The sequence below is a fragment of the Sapajus apella genome, unplaced genomic scaffold (genome assembly GCF_009761245.1).
Source record: "Sapajus apella isolate SASKATOON/1434 unplaced genomic scaffold, GSC_monkey_1.0 scaffold58, whole genome shotgun sequence".
NCBI lineage: Eukaryota > Metazoa > Chordata > Mammalia > Primates > Cebidae > Sapajus > Sapajus apella.
This window is the reverse complement of record NW_022436998.1, coordinates 2479414-2495219: the sequence shown is the minus strand read 5'-3', so window position 1 is coordinate 2495219 and position 15806 is coordinate 2479414. Positions and strand designations below refer to the sequence as shown.

The following is a 15806-nucleotide window of genomic DNA, read 5'->3' as shown; positions in this document are numbered from 1 at the left end:
CCTTAATTTCTTCAACTGTAAACATGGTTTGGCTGTGAACCCACCCAAATCTCATCTTAAATTGTGATCTGAATTGTAATCCCCAAGTTTTGAGGGAGGGACCCGGTGAGAGGTGATTAGATCATGGGAGCAGTTTCCGCCATGCTGTTCTCATGACAGTGAGAGTTCTCATGAGATCTGGTTGTTTGCTAAGTTCTGGCATCTCCCCTGTTCGCTTGCTCTCTCTCCTGCCACCTTGTGAAGAAGGTGCTTGCTTCCCCTTCGCCTTCCATTGTGATTTTAAGTTTCCTGAGGCCTCACCAGCCATGCGAAACTGAATCAATGAAACCCCCTTTCTTTATAAAGTGCCTTGTCTCAGGTAGTATCTTTATAGTAGTGTGAAAATGGACTTACACATGGGGTTAATGATGTTACCTACTTTTATAGGGCTTTATTGTCCTTAAGTGAGTTAATACACATAAAGCACTTAAAACAGTGTTGTGCACAGAATAAGTACCTTTAGTAAGTGTTGGCTTTTGTTATTTATAATATTATATTCAGTTTGACCTACTGGCTAGAATTGGGCAGCATATTTATAAGGGTTTATGGCCAAGAGGTATGCCACAACATTCTGTTCACTGAGACAAGGCGGCCAGAAAAATGCCTCCTTCCCAACTTGACCCATAGCTACAACGAACAGCCAGGTGTAAAGGTGAAACATTTTTATTTAGTTTCATCGCAGAGGTTAAATAGACTTTTATGGCAGTCATCCATACAAAATATAACAATGGTTGTGGGCATAAATAAGAATGGTCCTAACTAACTATTCTGTTTTTATAATGCACAGTTCTTTTAGTTGATTACAAATATGAAGTATATCACCTCAAGATGCTGAGATTTTCAAATTCTATATAGCAATTTCCAAAAATTGAATTCTAGAACTAAAGACATATAAAAAGATGATTTTTAAATGGAACCAGCCACCTTAAAAAATACTTTGAAAAGCATGATTTAAACTTTAGAAAATAAAACTTTTAATACTTTAAGAGATAACATGATGCAAATGTTGCTTGTTGGCCTGACTGACCAGGACGAAGACCCTCTGGGAAGCAATAGGGCTCAGTACTGTATCGGAACCTGCTACAGAGGTGTGTTGGTCCACAGAGACAGGATTCACTCATTACTGGGTGACTCTTGAAATGAAGCCTTTGCTTTCATTATGCATTTGGCTTTATAATCTTCATTGACAAATAGTTCTGAAATGGAAACAGAAACAGTGGTTAAAAAAATATGTATGTATATATGTATTTCAGTTAGAGTTTCTCAATCTTGGCACTACTGACCAGATGATTTGGTCAGAAATTTTGAACCAGATGATTCTTTCTTGTTGGGGAGTGTCCTGTGCACTGTAGCATGTTCAGCAGCTTTCACCGGCCTCTACCCACTGAGCGCCAGTAGCACCCCCAGTTCTGGCAGCCAAAACGTCTCCAGACATTGCCAAATGTCTTCTTGGGGGTAGGGAACAAAATCTCCCCTGGTTGAGACCCATTGGTTTAAACCAACTGAATCTAAACTGGGGGAAAAAATAATAATAACTAGGCTAAGCGCAGTGGCTCATGCCTGTAATCCCAGCACTTTGGGAGGCCAAGGTGGGCAGATCACCTGAGGTCAGGAGTTCAAGACCAGCCTAGCCAACATGGTGAAACCCTGTCTAGACTAAAAATACAAAAATTAGCTGGGCGTGGTGGCGGGTGCCTGTAATCCCAGCTACTCAGGAGGCTGAGGCAGGAGAATTGCTTGAACCTGGGAATTGGAGGTTGCAGTGAGCCGAGGTTGTGCCACTGTACTCTGGCCTGAATGATAGAGTGAGACTCTGTCTCAAAAAAAAAAAAAAAAATAGCAGTTGGACATCTATCTATGACTGTAAAATAGTGCATATATACTAATAGTTAACAAAGTGGAAGTCCTATACTAGGGAAAGATGAAAACACAAACCCCCTGCTACTTGTATGGCTATGATACTAAATACAACGTTATTGATATTATTAATGTGAATTTTGGAGTAAGAGTTTTTGAATGCCTCCTGTGACATTCAGTGCCACTTGCCCAACTTCTGAGCATGACTTCCTCTACCTGGACTATCCCTTCTCCACTTGGCAAACTTGAATGTCCCTCCTTGGAGGAACTGTCTTAGCAGGGGGTACCCATGGTTGCTTGTTTCTGTCTTCAATAACAGCTCACCTCCCTTAGAAATGTGTCCTTGTTCCCAGACTATGAACTGCTCCTGGGCACAAATCATGCCTATAATTTAATCATCTCTATAACTTAATTCCTAGTCTATTGTAGATGTGCAATACATTCTTTGGAAGGAGGAATGAAGATACTCCTTTTTTTTTTTTGAGACGGAGTCTTGCTCTCTTGCCCAGGCTGGAGTACAACAGCTCCATCTTGGCTTACTGCAACCTCCGCCTCCCGAGTTCAAGCGATTCTCCTGCCTCAGCCTCCCAAGTAGCTGGGACTACAGGCACATGCCACCATACCCGGCTAATTTTTGTATTTGTTAGTAGAGACAGCGTTTCACCATGTTGGCCAGGCTGGTCTCAAACTCCTGACCTCATGATCCACCCACCTCAGCCTCCCAAAGTGCTGGGATTACAGGCGTGATCCACCGCGCCTGGCCTGAGAGTGTAATTCTAATCACAAGACACATTACTTTAAATTTCCCCAAAGCAGAAGGGTTGCAAACACCATGCTGCTGAGTGGGTCATTCTTCTGCACAGTGGTCAGTGCAAATGGCAAGGGAGAGGGCCAACCACAACTCACAAGATACCCAAGACAAGAGGCCAAGGAAGGGCTCCTACCGGCAAGGAGTAGAGGAGCACGGCCACGAACAGCAGCAGGATGAGCAGGAACAGCAGACCGATGATGACCCACTTAAAGCGGCGCCACACGATGAACTTCATGGTCTTGCACGGGTTGGTGAACCAGAGGAAGGAGGTTTCTGGTCGGCTGCATTGCAAAGAAATGGTAATCACCTACCCAACTCAGGAGGGATGCATATTTTATTCCAGGGCCTAACAGTTTCAGGAACAAAGAATCACAATAATAAAGCAAGAAAGGATATTATTCCCCTTTTTTGACTGAGAAAGCATTTTTTTTTTTTTATTTTTTTTTTTTTTTTTTTTTGAGATACAGTCCTGCTTTGTCACCCAGGCTGGAGTTCAGTGGTGCAATCTCAGCTCACCATAACCTCCACCTCCCATGTTCAAGTGATTTTCCTGCCTCAGCCTCCCAAGTAGCTGGGACTACAGGTGTGCCCCACCGCACTTGGCTAATTTTTGTATTTTTAGTAGAGACAGAGTTTTGCCATATTGGCCAGGCCGGTCTCCAACTCCTGCCCTTGTGATCTGCTCGCCTTGGCCTCCCAAAGTTCTGGGATTACAGGCCTGAGCTACCTCATCTGACCAGGGCTCTTTAACCCATTACAGCTTCCTAAGATGCTGAGCTTTGGTTTCCTGGGAAAAGAGAATTTTTTTTTTTTTTTGAGATGGAGTCTCACTCTGTCACCCAGACCCAGGCTGGAATGTAGTGGCACAATCTTGGCTCACTGCAACCTCTGCCTCCCGGGTTCAAGCAATTCTCCTGCCTCCTCAGTAGCTGGGATTATAGGCGCGCACCACCACACCTGGCTAATTTTTATATTTTTAGTAGACATGGGGTTTCACCATGTTGGTCAGGCTGGTCTCAAACTCCTGACCCTGTGATCTACCCGTCTCAGCCTCCCAAAGTGCTGGGATTACAGGCATGAGCCACCACACCCGGCTGGGAGAGAATTCTTAAAATGAAGCCAGATCACCCCTCTCCACCCCCACCCTCCACTATTAAATACCAAATTAGGAGGACAACAAAAGCTAATCCATCCCATGAAGCCTATGGGAAGGGGGGCTCTCAGACTGCAGGTGTTTGGGGAGCAGGATAACAAAGAGGGCCTCTTACTTTGGGAAGTCCAGCTTGGGGTTCATGTTGGGTTCATCCCGCCCCTTTCCGGCTGGCCTCTCGTCAGCCTCCTTCTCGTTGAGGATTTCCAATGTCATCTCCACTTTCCCCTTCAGTAAAGCAAAGCAGGTTAAACACATGACATCACGTTTCACAAATATTTTTACTTCAACCCAAGGAGTATTCCCCAAGCAATGGTTTTTATTCTTGTAAAACAATCCTTAGATTGCCTTCAATTTTTCTCAGGAGATTTCATCCCATTTCCTCTTCCATGTGTTTCTGAACTGACTCTGTGTGGGAAACTTTGAGGACAAATTGCTTCCCCCACGGTCTACTTTTCATTTTCTGTATCCCTGTCATGCTAATGTTCTCACATCTGTCACCTTGTCTTCTCACACACCTTCCTATGTAACTTCACTTGGACCCAGACTAACCTGAATACCGCTAATAACAACATCTAACATTTATTGAGCATTGATTGTAGGCTCCAATTAAAAGAGTAGGGCCATGTCTCTTCATGCTTATCACTGTCACCTACTGAGCACAGTTGCTGGCGTTCATAGGTATTCCATGTATACTAGCTCAACAAATATTGAGTGAGTGAGTAAATGTTGTCTCCCTGCTCACAGGTTCCTGAGTGATGCTCCCAGCACTGTTTAAATATTCTACATGGGTTATCTCATGTAATGCTCACGGTAACCCTACAAAGGTACTATTATTGTCCAAGTTTAAATGACAGCAGTGAGGCCAGAGTGAAAGAGGTCTAGACACTTGTTCACTTTTGGCCAGGCGCAGTAGCTCATGTCTGTAATCCCAGCAGTTTGGGAGGCTGAGGTGGAGGATCACCTGAGGTCAGGAGTTCAAGACCAGCCTGGCCAACATGGTGAAACCTCATCTCTACTAAAAATACAAAAAAACTAGCCAGCGTGGTGGTGCATGCCTGTAATTCCAGCTACTCAGGAGGCTGAGGCAGGAGAATCGCTTGAACCTGGGAGGCAAAAGTTGCAGTGAGCCAAGATCATGCCACTGCACTCCAGCCTGGGTGACAGAGTGAGACTTCATCTCAAAAAAAAAAAAAAAAAAAAAAAGAAAGGAAGTTGCCTACTTTTATAGCAAGCCATATCTAAGTATGTAACAGACTTTCTAAGAGCCAGGAAAGCCCGCAAGGTCATTAACAATTTGAGAAACCCTGGCCCTAAGTAGAGCTCTGATGACTCCTATGCTTACAAATCAGACAAAGCTGGGCTTCTGACTTTGGCAAGTTGCTCCATCTCTCCAAGCCTCTTTTTGGAATCTCTAAAATGGGGACAATGTCTGCTTCATGGCCTTGTCAGCAGAACTAAGTGAGGTTATGTGCAAACTGCTGTATTGTAATGGAAAGCAGGTCAGTGGTTTTCTGGGACCAGTGAGGGAGGGAGCAATGGACTGCAGGGAGGGAGCAATGGACTGCAGAGAGAGAGCACAAAGAAATTTGGGGGGTGATGGGAACGTTTTGGATCTTGATTATGGTGTGGCTCGATGAGTGTATACATCTGTCAAAATTCATCAAATTGTGTACTTTAAATGAATCAGTTTATTTTATGTAAATTATACACCAAGGTTATTTTTAAAAGGATTATGAATGTAAGGCACTTGGCATGTTGCCTGGTTCAAAATTAATGATCACAAATGTTAGCTATTCTTAATAATGCATAATGAACTAGGTAGTCTTTCACGAGATGGCATGGTAACCCACATTATTGCTTCTAGATCAAAATACGTCTTGAGTGCCTCAACTTGCTTGTAATGTATGGCCTTTTTATTCAACTAATGCCAGCACACCTTCCTCCACCTTCATTTTTTTTTTTTTTTTTTGAGATGGAGTCTCACTCTGTCACCCAGGCTGGAGTGCAGTGGCACAATCTCGGCTCACTGCAACCTACGCCTCCTGGGTCCAAGTGATTCTCATGCCTCAGCCTCCTGTGTAGCTGAGACTACAGGTGCGTGCTACCACTCCTGGCTAATTTTTTGTTTGTTTGTATTTTTAGTAGAGATGGGGTTTTGCCATGTTGGCCATGCTGGTCTTGAACTCCTAACCTCAGGTTATCCACCTGCCTTGGATTACAGGTGTGAGCCACCACGCCCAGCCCCACCTCTTTTTTTTTTTTTTTAATGAGAAAAGTTCCAATTTGAAGTTCCTTTTTCCATACTAAATTGTACTAGAAGCCCAGCATTAATTAACTTTCCTGATGAAGTCCCAAGGAAAATACAGGGAAAACACTTAGGCTTCTAGTTTTTTGACCATTCCAATGTCTTCACCTTCCTCCAACTCTAAACACACACTCATGGCATCTCCCACCTTATACTGTAAGACAAAGGCAAACATATCTCAAAGACAAACTATCCCCATAACTTAAACACCTACCAATTTTAAACTTCCTTATTTTATCTGGAGTAAGTCTATGAATAAAGGGCAAAACCTAAATGATAAAAGGCATAAACGACCCTCAACCAGAACCAGGAAATGTACATACAGCCATCACACGGGAGCCATCTTTCTCTGCGTAGCACGGCCACCATCCTTTCATGGACTTCTGCTCAAAGAGGGAGGCCGTCTTGGCTTTAAGGGGGTCCATGGCTTTGAGGTCAGGAATCATGTCCAAACTGCATTTCTGTGGTGCTTTTGCTGGAATGATCGTGTGATGCAAATCAAGTTCTAGGAAACCTAGCCAAGGAAACAACAGTAAGTCCAAATGAGCTTCAAGGGGATCAGCTGTCATTCACAAGTGAACAGGTGAATGACACAGGCACACAGTGATTTTGAACAGGTGAAGGGTGAGTTAGAGAAAGGGAGCCTGGTCAATGTTTAAAGTCTTTCCAGTTAGGATGGAAAATGGCTGAAGAAATAGTTGTCCACCGCACAGCATCTCACAGAGAACTACCTGTTTTCTTTTTCAAAGACATGAACATAAACAGAGTTCTTCTTTAAACTCAAAGTAATGAAGTATCTACAGATGCAATTTCCACTCAACTCAAGGCCCTTGGATCTGAAATGTGTTCCTTTTAGTTCTGAGCTGCCCTGAACAGAGAGGTCATTTGGCTTTGGGTAAAGACAACAGGTGCTTAGAATGCAGGATGCTGGCCAGGTGTGGTGGCTCACACCTGTAATCCCAGCACTTGGGGAGGCCAAGGCGGGCAGGTCATTTGAGGTCAGGAGTTCAAGACCAGCCTGGCCAACAGGGTGAAACTCTGTCTCTACTAAAAATATAAAAATTAGCTGGGCATGATGGCATCTGACGGTACCCCAGCTAATCAGGAGGCTGAGGCACAAGAATCGCTTGCGCCTAGGAGGCAGCGGTTGCAGTGAGTGGAGATAGCACCACTGCTCTCCAGCCTGGGCAACAGAGCAAGACTCCATCTCCAAAAAAAAAAATACAGGATGCTGCATGTAATGTGGATGTCCAAGACTCCTAGTAAAGCCTCAGAAACAGAAGCTTCAGAAGGAACATAACTCAACAGAAAGTCCTCACCAGGAACTGAGACTCCTAGCCTCAATCAGAGTGTCTGGAGAATCACATTGTTCCTTCTATGATGTGAGGCATTAACTTTTTGTTTGATTCTTTGAGACTGAGTCTCGCTCTGTCACCCAGGCTGGAGTGCAGTGGTGTGATCTCAGCTCACTGCAACCTCCACGTGGCTCTTGGGTTTAAGCGATTCTCATGCTTCAGCCTCCCAAGTAGCTGGGACTACAGGTGCAAGCCACCATGCCCAGCTATTTTTTTGTATTTTTAGTAGAGACGGGGTTTCACCATGTTGGCCAGGCTGGTCTTGAACTCCTGACCTCAGGTGATCTGCTTGCTTCGACCTCCCGAAGTTCTGGGATTACAGGTGTGAGTCACCATGCCTGGCCACATTAACTCTTTAGTACCACTTCCACAGTAAGAGAAAAAGAGTGTTTTGGGCTTGGGAACTTCTGTGAGCCCTTTCCTTAAGAAAATGGTATCTGTGATGTGGGGTCAAGTCTATGGACGACTGGGGCAAGAGTGTGGCCTTCAACGGTGGCAGCAAAGAGCAACAGGGAGGTTGTAGCATTTTCTTTTTTTTTTTGAGACGGAGTTTCACTCTTGTTACCCAGGCTGGAGTGCAATGGCGCGATCTCGGCTCACCGCAACCTCCGCCTCCTGGGTTCAGGCAATTCTCCTGCCTCAGCCTCCTGAGTAGCTGGGATTACAGGCACGTGCCACCATGCCCAGCTAATTTTTTGTAGTTTTAGTAGAGACGGGGTTTCACCGTGTTGACCAGGATGGTCTCGATCTCTTGACCTCGTGATCCACCCGCCTCGGCCTCCCAAAGTGCTGGGATTACAGGCTTGAGCCACCGCGCCCGGCCCGGTTGTAGCATTTTCTCTTGAAACTATCTGGCTGAGGGACTACTCTTCAGCATGTAATGGGCCCATGAGACACACTTGACCTCCGTCCTTCTTGACCTATGGTTGCTTTTGTCTCCCCTCTCCTTTTGCTTATGTGCTCACTCGACATTTTGAGACAGTCATTCTCTTCTTGTCTGACAGTTTTGTTTAAATTCCAAGGGAAGACCAGGCATGGTGGCTCATGCCAGTAATCCCAGCACTGTTGGGAGGCTGAGGTGGGCAGATTACTTGAGCTCAGGGGTTTGAGAGCAGCTTGGGCAACATGGCAAAACCCCATCTCTACAAAACATAAACAAAATTAGCCAGGCTTGGTGGCGCGTGTCTGTAGTCCCAGCTACTTGGGACTACAGAGGTTGGGAGGATCGCCTGAGCCCAGGAGGTCAAGGTTGCAGTGCTCCTAGATCTTGCCACTACACTCCAGCCTGGGCGAGAGAGAGACTCTGTCTCAACAAACAAACAAAAAAGCCAAGAGCAAACTCTTTATGATCCTAGAATTTACTGTCCATATGCTTTATGTAAGCCTACTTGCATACTCATTTGCTTATCGACCTCTTACTAAGCACTAAGTCAAAACCATTGCGTGAGGTGCTGTGCCCGGAAAAGGGATCAAGACGACACAACCTCTGGGGGGTGTGTCCTCTGCCAGGAGGGACATGTCCTAGCAGAGATCGCACTACTGCCAGGAGAAAATGAGGTTGAAATGGCAAGTGGCAGAGATCACAGGACGAAGGAAACAAGTGTGCATGATAAAACAATGAACTGCTAGGACGGAGTGGCTGGCGGGGTGTTGGGGGAGAGAGGAGGAAAACCGCAGAGCACTCTGAATGCTTTTGCCTCGATGGCTGGGGAAGTAGAGGGGTCATGAGCTGCTAAATCAGTTCCTGAGGAGAGCGGCGTGGGGATCAGGGAGGACATGCTGAGTGAGATTTCAGCCACAGTACATGCGAGCTCCCGGCCAACGATAAAAGTGGGAGGTTCTGGCCAGAAATCAGGAATGACCCTCACAACGATTTCCTCTGTACAGCAGGCACTGTGAGCATGCAGGCTACACGGCCTGGGTGAGGAGCTCTCCCTTGCTGAAAGGTGAGAGTTGAAGCATGCCCTTCCTCTGGGGTGAGTGGGTAAATCACTGGAGGGGCGGTTGGCAGGGTTGGAGGAGAGCAGAAGAACCTCAGGGAAGGCCTGTATATAGAGTGGAAGGCTGGGCGTTGTGGCTCATGCTTGTAATCCTGGCACTGTGGGAGGCTGAGGTTCAAGGATTGCTTGAGCTCAGGGGTTCAAGACCAGCCTGGGCAACATAGTGAGACCTCATCTCTACTAAAAAGTAAAAAATAAATTAGGTGTGTTTGTCCATGCCTGTAGTCCCAGCTACTCAGGAGGCTGAGGTGGAAGAATTTCTTGAGCCCAGGAGGTTGAGTCTGCAGTGAGCTATGATCGTGCCACTGCATTCCAGCCTGGGAGACAGAGACCTGTCTCCAAAAATAAAAAATAAAAAGAGTGAGCTGCAGAAACAGAGCTGGCTAATGTGACAAGGCCAGGGCTTGGCAGAGTGAAAATCTGGAGAGCACAGTGCCATGGGGGGCGAGGGAGGAGTGCGCCAGGAGATGCAGGAGCCTGGGCTGAGGGTGCATTCAACTAGTGCCCTTATCACAGAGTAGGATGGGCCTAGGGACAGAAGCAACGGCTGGGGGCATTGGGGGACCTTGGTATCTTGGGAGCAGATGGAGGAGGGTGGGAGTGGATTCCTAGGTGCTGAGGAGAGAGTGGCTGTGAAATAGGAGTGCGGCATCCCCCTGCGGAAACAGGATTTGAGTCTTCACAGACAGGAGGTAGTGCAAGACCTTCACCAGGGCCCTTGAAAAGGGGTGACATGCACTGTCAGGCCCCACTGCCAAGAGCTCATGCAGGCAGTGGGTGTGTCCCCTGTCCCCCGACACCAAAAAGTTGGAAGATTTAAAGAATTCCTTCCAAGTTTTCATTAACTTCACTAAGTCCAAGTACAGTTCCTTAGAAACAATGATCCAAATGTAAGCCTTACCCAAGTAGTCATCCAGGGAAAACTTGTCATTGTCCCATATCTGAATGATCAGTCTGGGTGGGACTCGAAACTCTGTTTGGTCAATACTCCAGAAATGCTCCTGAAATGAAAAGAAACATGAACACACCAGGTGATCCTGATGACTGGACTCCAACACACTCACCTTTGGCTCCTTAAGACAGCATCGAAGCCTGGGGCCTTTCTCTCCTTTCACCCCCACCTTGACACTCCCTTGGGCCTAATCCTTCCCCTCTATCTGTATGGAGAACAGCCAGGCTCCCCAGGAAATCACAAGCTGGGCAACTAAAAGAATGTCCCAGGCAGTTCCCAAACAGAAGATTTCTTGCCATGTCCCTATCAGTGTGACTTCCTGCTGCCACCTGGGGGTTGGGGAGTGATTCATCTCCCCTCTGAAGACCACTGTGTCCTACTTAGATTATCCTCCTAAGGCCAGGTATTCTAGGCCAGCCTGCAGTATCACCCTCTGGGGTGTCACTTCTGCTCATTAACTTTCCCCCCACCCCCCACCCACACAGATGTCTGCACGTGCTCTCATTTTACATGGGGGTAAGGAGAAGGGGGCTCAGACTCTACTCTTTTATCCGTGCAGATTGAGAATGTCCTGGGATTTTTGGCCTTTGAAAAATACCACTGGGCTGGGTACACTGGCTTGTAATCCCAGCATTTTGGAAGGCAGGTAGATTACTTGAGGCCAGGAGTTCGAGACCAGCCTGGCCAACATGGTGAAACCCTGACTCTACTAAAAATACAAAACTTAGCTGGGCATGATGGTGCATGCCTGTAATCCCAGCTACTCAGGAGGCTGAGGCACAAGAATCACTTGAACCTGGGAGGTGGGGGTTGCAGTGAGCCAAGATGGCACAACTGCACTCTAGCCTGGGCAACAGTGAGAGTCTATCTCAAAAAAATAAAAAAAGAAAAAAAAGAAAAGAAAAATACCACTGGCTTTGCTTGCTTGTGGTCACTTAAGACCCTCAGATCCTCATACTAGAGGTAGGTAGAAGGAAGACTAGGTACATGTCCTGCAAGTTCTTGCCTCCATTGCCTCAGATAATGTTAGCCAAGACTAAACATCTCCACAGCCCAGGTACACATAAGTTCCTCTGGCCCCAGTAGAAAGGGAATTTCTCTAGCACTTCATGAATTTGAAGGCAGATCGCTAGGTTGTTTCTTGTTTGTCATATTCCAAGAATGTTTTCCCTTGCAGGGCTCAGAGAGCCTGGCTCTGAGGGGCTGGGCAGCCCACTCTGCTGTTGCTGCCTGACTGTCCTGGGTGGGATCATGCTCCAAGCACCACAGGGTATGGGGAGGTCCAGCACTAGATGTGGGTAAACGGGAAAGGGAACTCTGACCCAGTGCCTCCCTGACCCCCACCCAATTCTGCCACACCGTCTGAAAGTACATTTTTCATATCACATTGAGCCTCTGTGCCTCCTGAAAGCCATCTCTGGCAGTTTGGGAGGCCAAGGTGGGAGAACGGCTTGATCCCAGGAGTTCAAGACCAGCCTGGGCAACAAAGTGAAACCCTGTCTCTACAAAAAATACAAAAATTAGCCAGGTATGGTGATGCATGCCTATAGTTCCAGCCACTAGGGAGGTGGGAGGATTGCTGGAGGTCAAGGCTACAGTGAGCCATGAGGAAGCCTGCGTGACAGAGTGAGACACTTTCTCAAACAGAAAAAGAAAAAAATTAAAGTCCCCTTTGCAGACATTCATCCCACTGGTATGAAAACAGTGCTTACTACAGCATTAGCACTGAGTAGGGCCAGCAGAGGGTAGGCCTGATGCGACACAGGGCTGGTACATTTTCATCAGGTGTGGGGAGGGGAGGCGACCAGGCAGAGCAAGGCCTAGCTGGTAGAATGTGGAGGCAGGAATGGAACAGGCCATCACCGGAACACATCTGTTGTTATTGTCTATGCAGGTTCTAGACCCTTTTTCTGGATGAAAGCACCCAGATTTTCCTTGGGGGACTCCCCTTTCTCCCAAATTTTAGAGGAGCTGCCTCTGTGTCTAACTCTAGAGCCTGGCCAATCAGAGCATCGCTGGGCAGCAATGGTTGATTCAAGGATAGGTACATGACCCCCAAAAGCAGAGACACTGAGGCCCAATTCCAAAACTCTGGTTGGCCCCAGGAGGGCTTCGCTCTTCTCTTTCTCCTGAGGTTTGTGGGGAGGACAGGATGTGAGCTGGGACTGCCACTGTCCCCCCCGGGAAGAGCCCGTGGAGGAGGGCGGAGCAGAGGGGTGGAGAAGGTGAGACCAATTTCTTTTTTTTTTTTTTTTTTTTGAGACGGAGTTTTGCTCTTGTTACCCAGGCTGGAGTGCAATGGCACGATCTCGGCTCACCGCAACCTCCGCCTCCTGGGTTCAGGCAATTCTCCTGCCTCAGCCCCCTGAGTAGCTGGGATTACAGGCACGTGCCACCATGCCCAGCTAATGTTTTGTATTTTTAGTAGAGATGGGGTTTCACCATGTTGGCCAGGATGGTCTCGATCTCTTGACCTCGTGATCCACCCGCCTCGGCCTCCCAAAGTGCTGGGATTATAGGCGTGAGCCACCGCGCCCGGCCTGAGACCAATTTCTAAAGTCATCATAACTTCACCATGGGATCCAGACGGGCCTAAAGCCAGCAGATCCCTGGACTTTTTGGTAATGTGAACAATATATCCTTTTCCTGGTTTCAGCCAGTTTGAGTTGAGTTCTGTAACTGAAAGTCTAACTAGTTAAGACCAGGAGGGTCCTGAGCCCTCATGGAGGTGCCTCTGAAGGAGGTAAAGCAGATATGGAGGTTTTTTTGTTTTGTTTTTTGTTTTTGAGACAGAGTCTCCCTCTGTTGCCCAGGCTGGAGTGCAGCAGTGCGGTCTTGGCTCACTGTAACCTCCGCTTCCCAGGCTCAAGCAATTCTCCTGCCTTAGCCTCCCGGGTAGCTGGAATCACAGGCACCCGCCACCCCACCCAGCTAATTTTTGTATTTTTAGTAGAGATGGGGTTTCACCATGTTGGCCAGGCTGGTCTCAAACTCCTGACCTCAGGTGATCTGTCCGTCTCAGTCTCCCAAAGTGCTAGGATTACAGGTGTGAGCCACTGAGCCCGGCCAAGATGTGGAGGCTTAATAAGGAAGGAAAAAGGGACATTTCATCCACTTTAAGCCTCTGCTTGACTCTGCCTCTCATGGGAAGACATCAGTTTCCCCATCACATAAAGAACACACTTAGGCTGTTGTTTATATAAATACATAATCATAACTTCTACCCTCCATCCTTCACCCCACCACCAATATGTGAGGGGAAAGAAGGTCGTGCTCCTTATGCTTCCTAATGAAACAAATACCTGTCCCAGGGGTGTGACCTTGGACAAGTATCAAGGTGGCAGATTCCCTGCCTCTACTGAGAAGGAGCCAGACTGAGCCACCTCTGAGGTCCTGAGCATCTTAAGAGCCTCAGATCCTCATACTAGAGGGACGTAGGTAGAGCTCCAGTTTCTGAGTCCAGGAAGATCCATGATACCCACTGCCCACTGACATTATTTCAGAACTCACCTTTTTTGCAACAATGCAGAGTTGTTCAGCTGGAAGGTAGTCAAATGGGAAAACAAATCTCCAGTTAAAATTCCCTTCGCCATCCAAGGACCTGTAATGGACATCTGTTTTCTGTTTGTTTTCTTCATTGCCAGGAATCCAGCTGAAAGGCAGAGGCAAACAGACTTAGCTTCACGTGATTGACAAGTAATCTCGCCACAAAATTGTGCAGTAATTAGGGGAGCAAAGAGCGGGAGAATTAATGCAATTTTCTTGGGCAGATTCCAGTTATCTACGGAGCTGGGGGTGATTTATGGAGGGAAGGTGCTCTATTGCATCCAACACAGGTTGGGGCCAAAGAAAATATCATTCCTCTAAAACCAAAGCAGGAAACCCTTTAGACTTCAGTTAACAGGGTTAAGATGAAATTTTCTGGAAAATATCAACAATGTAACTTCTATTTTGGGTACACTGAAGCCTGTTGGCTATGATTTTAGTCGTCACAGCTATAACTCATCAGTGTCTGTCAGCACTGCTGATAGGTTAAATGAATATGAGTTAGCTCGAAATTTTAGCATTTCCTTTCCCATATTTAAGCAAACAAAAGAAGCACAAATCAGGTAATCTTACAGCTTCCTTTTTAAAAATTATTCTTAAATTCACTATGATAATATTAATGATACTGGCAAGGAAGATGTCAGCTCTTATTTCCACATGCGTATCTATGAGCATTCATTTTGGTAACATCTTAACTTTTAACATTTGAAAAGTTTTCTTCTGCTTGTGCCTGGCAGAGTAGACACTAGATAAATACCAACTGAAGGAATGAATGAATAAGTGTGCCCAGAAAGAAGCTGTTGCTACTGGGAAGACTTCCAGTTTGAAACCAGTGGGTAACATCTGATTTTACACCGGCAAAGCAATAGAGTGCATGGTTCTCAAAACTACACATTAGAATCGCATTAGAATCAACTGGGGACCTTTTAAAAACATTGATGGCTGGACCCCACAGATAGAGACTGAGAAACTCTCTGAGCCTCATCTCCCATCTGTAAAATGAGATTAATGATATGTGCTCCCTTCACATGGCCAGCTTAAGGCTGCGGTTCAGCAGGGATGGAGTGGGAATGGGGACACCATTAACTCATGGTTATCCTCTTCTATGAACAGGTACTTAACATGCATTATTATTATTACTGTTATTTTTTGAGACACAGTCTTGCTCTGTTGCCCAGGCTGGAGTGTAGTGGCATGATCTCAGCTCTCTGCAACCTCTACCTTGAGGGTGCAGGCGCTTCTACTGCCTCAGCCTCTCGAGTAGCTGGGACTACAGGCATCCACCACCACACCCAGCTCATTTTTTCTATTTTTAGCAGAGACAGGGTTTCACCATGTTAGCCAGGATGGTCTCAATCTCCTGACCTTACGATCTGCCCACCTCAGTGGGCCTGAGTGCTGGGATTACAGGCGTGAGCCACCACGCCTGGCCACACGCATTATTTTATTCTTCCCAACAACTGTGTAACTATCCATCTCCATTATATGGAAGAGGATGCTGAGGTTCAAAGAGGATATAACTTGCACAAGGTCACATAGCCCAGAACTGACAGCACTAAGTATGATTCCCAGATCAGTCTGATTCCAAAGTCCACATCTGTTACTCTGCCTCAAAGAACCATGGAGACTACAAAGTCACTCGAAAATATTAAGTCCTATTATTAGTAGTGGTATTAACATCAATCAGCTACGGTAGTTTTCCTTTTTGCTAGTCAATTAACTGACTAGATAAATGAGTTGGAAGATTCCTTTTGACTATCAACTTTTTTTTTTTTTTAAAGAGCCAGG

The 15806-nt window shown here is 46.5% G+C and overlaps 1 protein-coding gene across 8 annotated transcripts in view; it reads right to left on the bottom strand.

The window, feature by feature from the left end:
* Window positions 1-686: 686 nt before the first annotated feature.
* Window positions 687-15806, bottom strand: part of MYOF (myoferlin) — a 184072-nt gene continuing 168952 nt past the window's right edge. For 7 of the 8 annotated variants that reach the window (XM_032245509.1, XM_032245511.1, XM_032245510.1 and 4 more), the window contains 6 exons: window positions 13983-14124; window positions 10422-10521; window positions 6489-6679; window positions 3976-4085; window positions 2841-2988; window positions 687-1235 (listed from right to left, as the gene is read on the bottom strand). In XM_032245509.1, coding sequence (XP_032101400.1) covers window positions 1197-1235; window positions 2841-2988; window positions 3976-4085; window positions 6489-6679; window positions 10422-10521; window positions 13983-14124 — 730 coding nt within the window. In that variant the 3' untranslated portion in view covers window positions 687-1196. The remainder of the gene's footprint in view (window positions 1236-2840; window positions 2989-3975; window positions 4086-6488; window positions 6680-10421; window positions 10522-13982; window positions 14125-15806) is intronic. The other variant, XR_004258974.1, reaches the window with a different exon arrangement.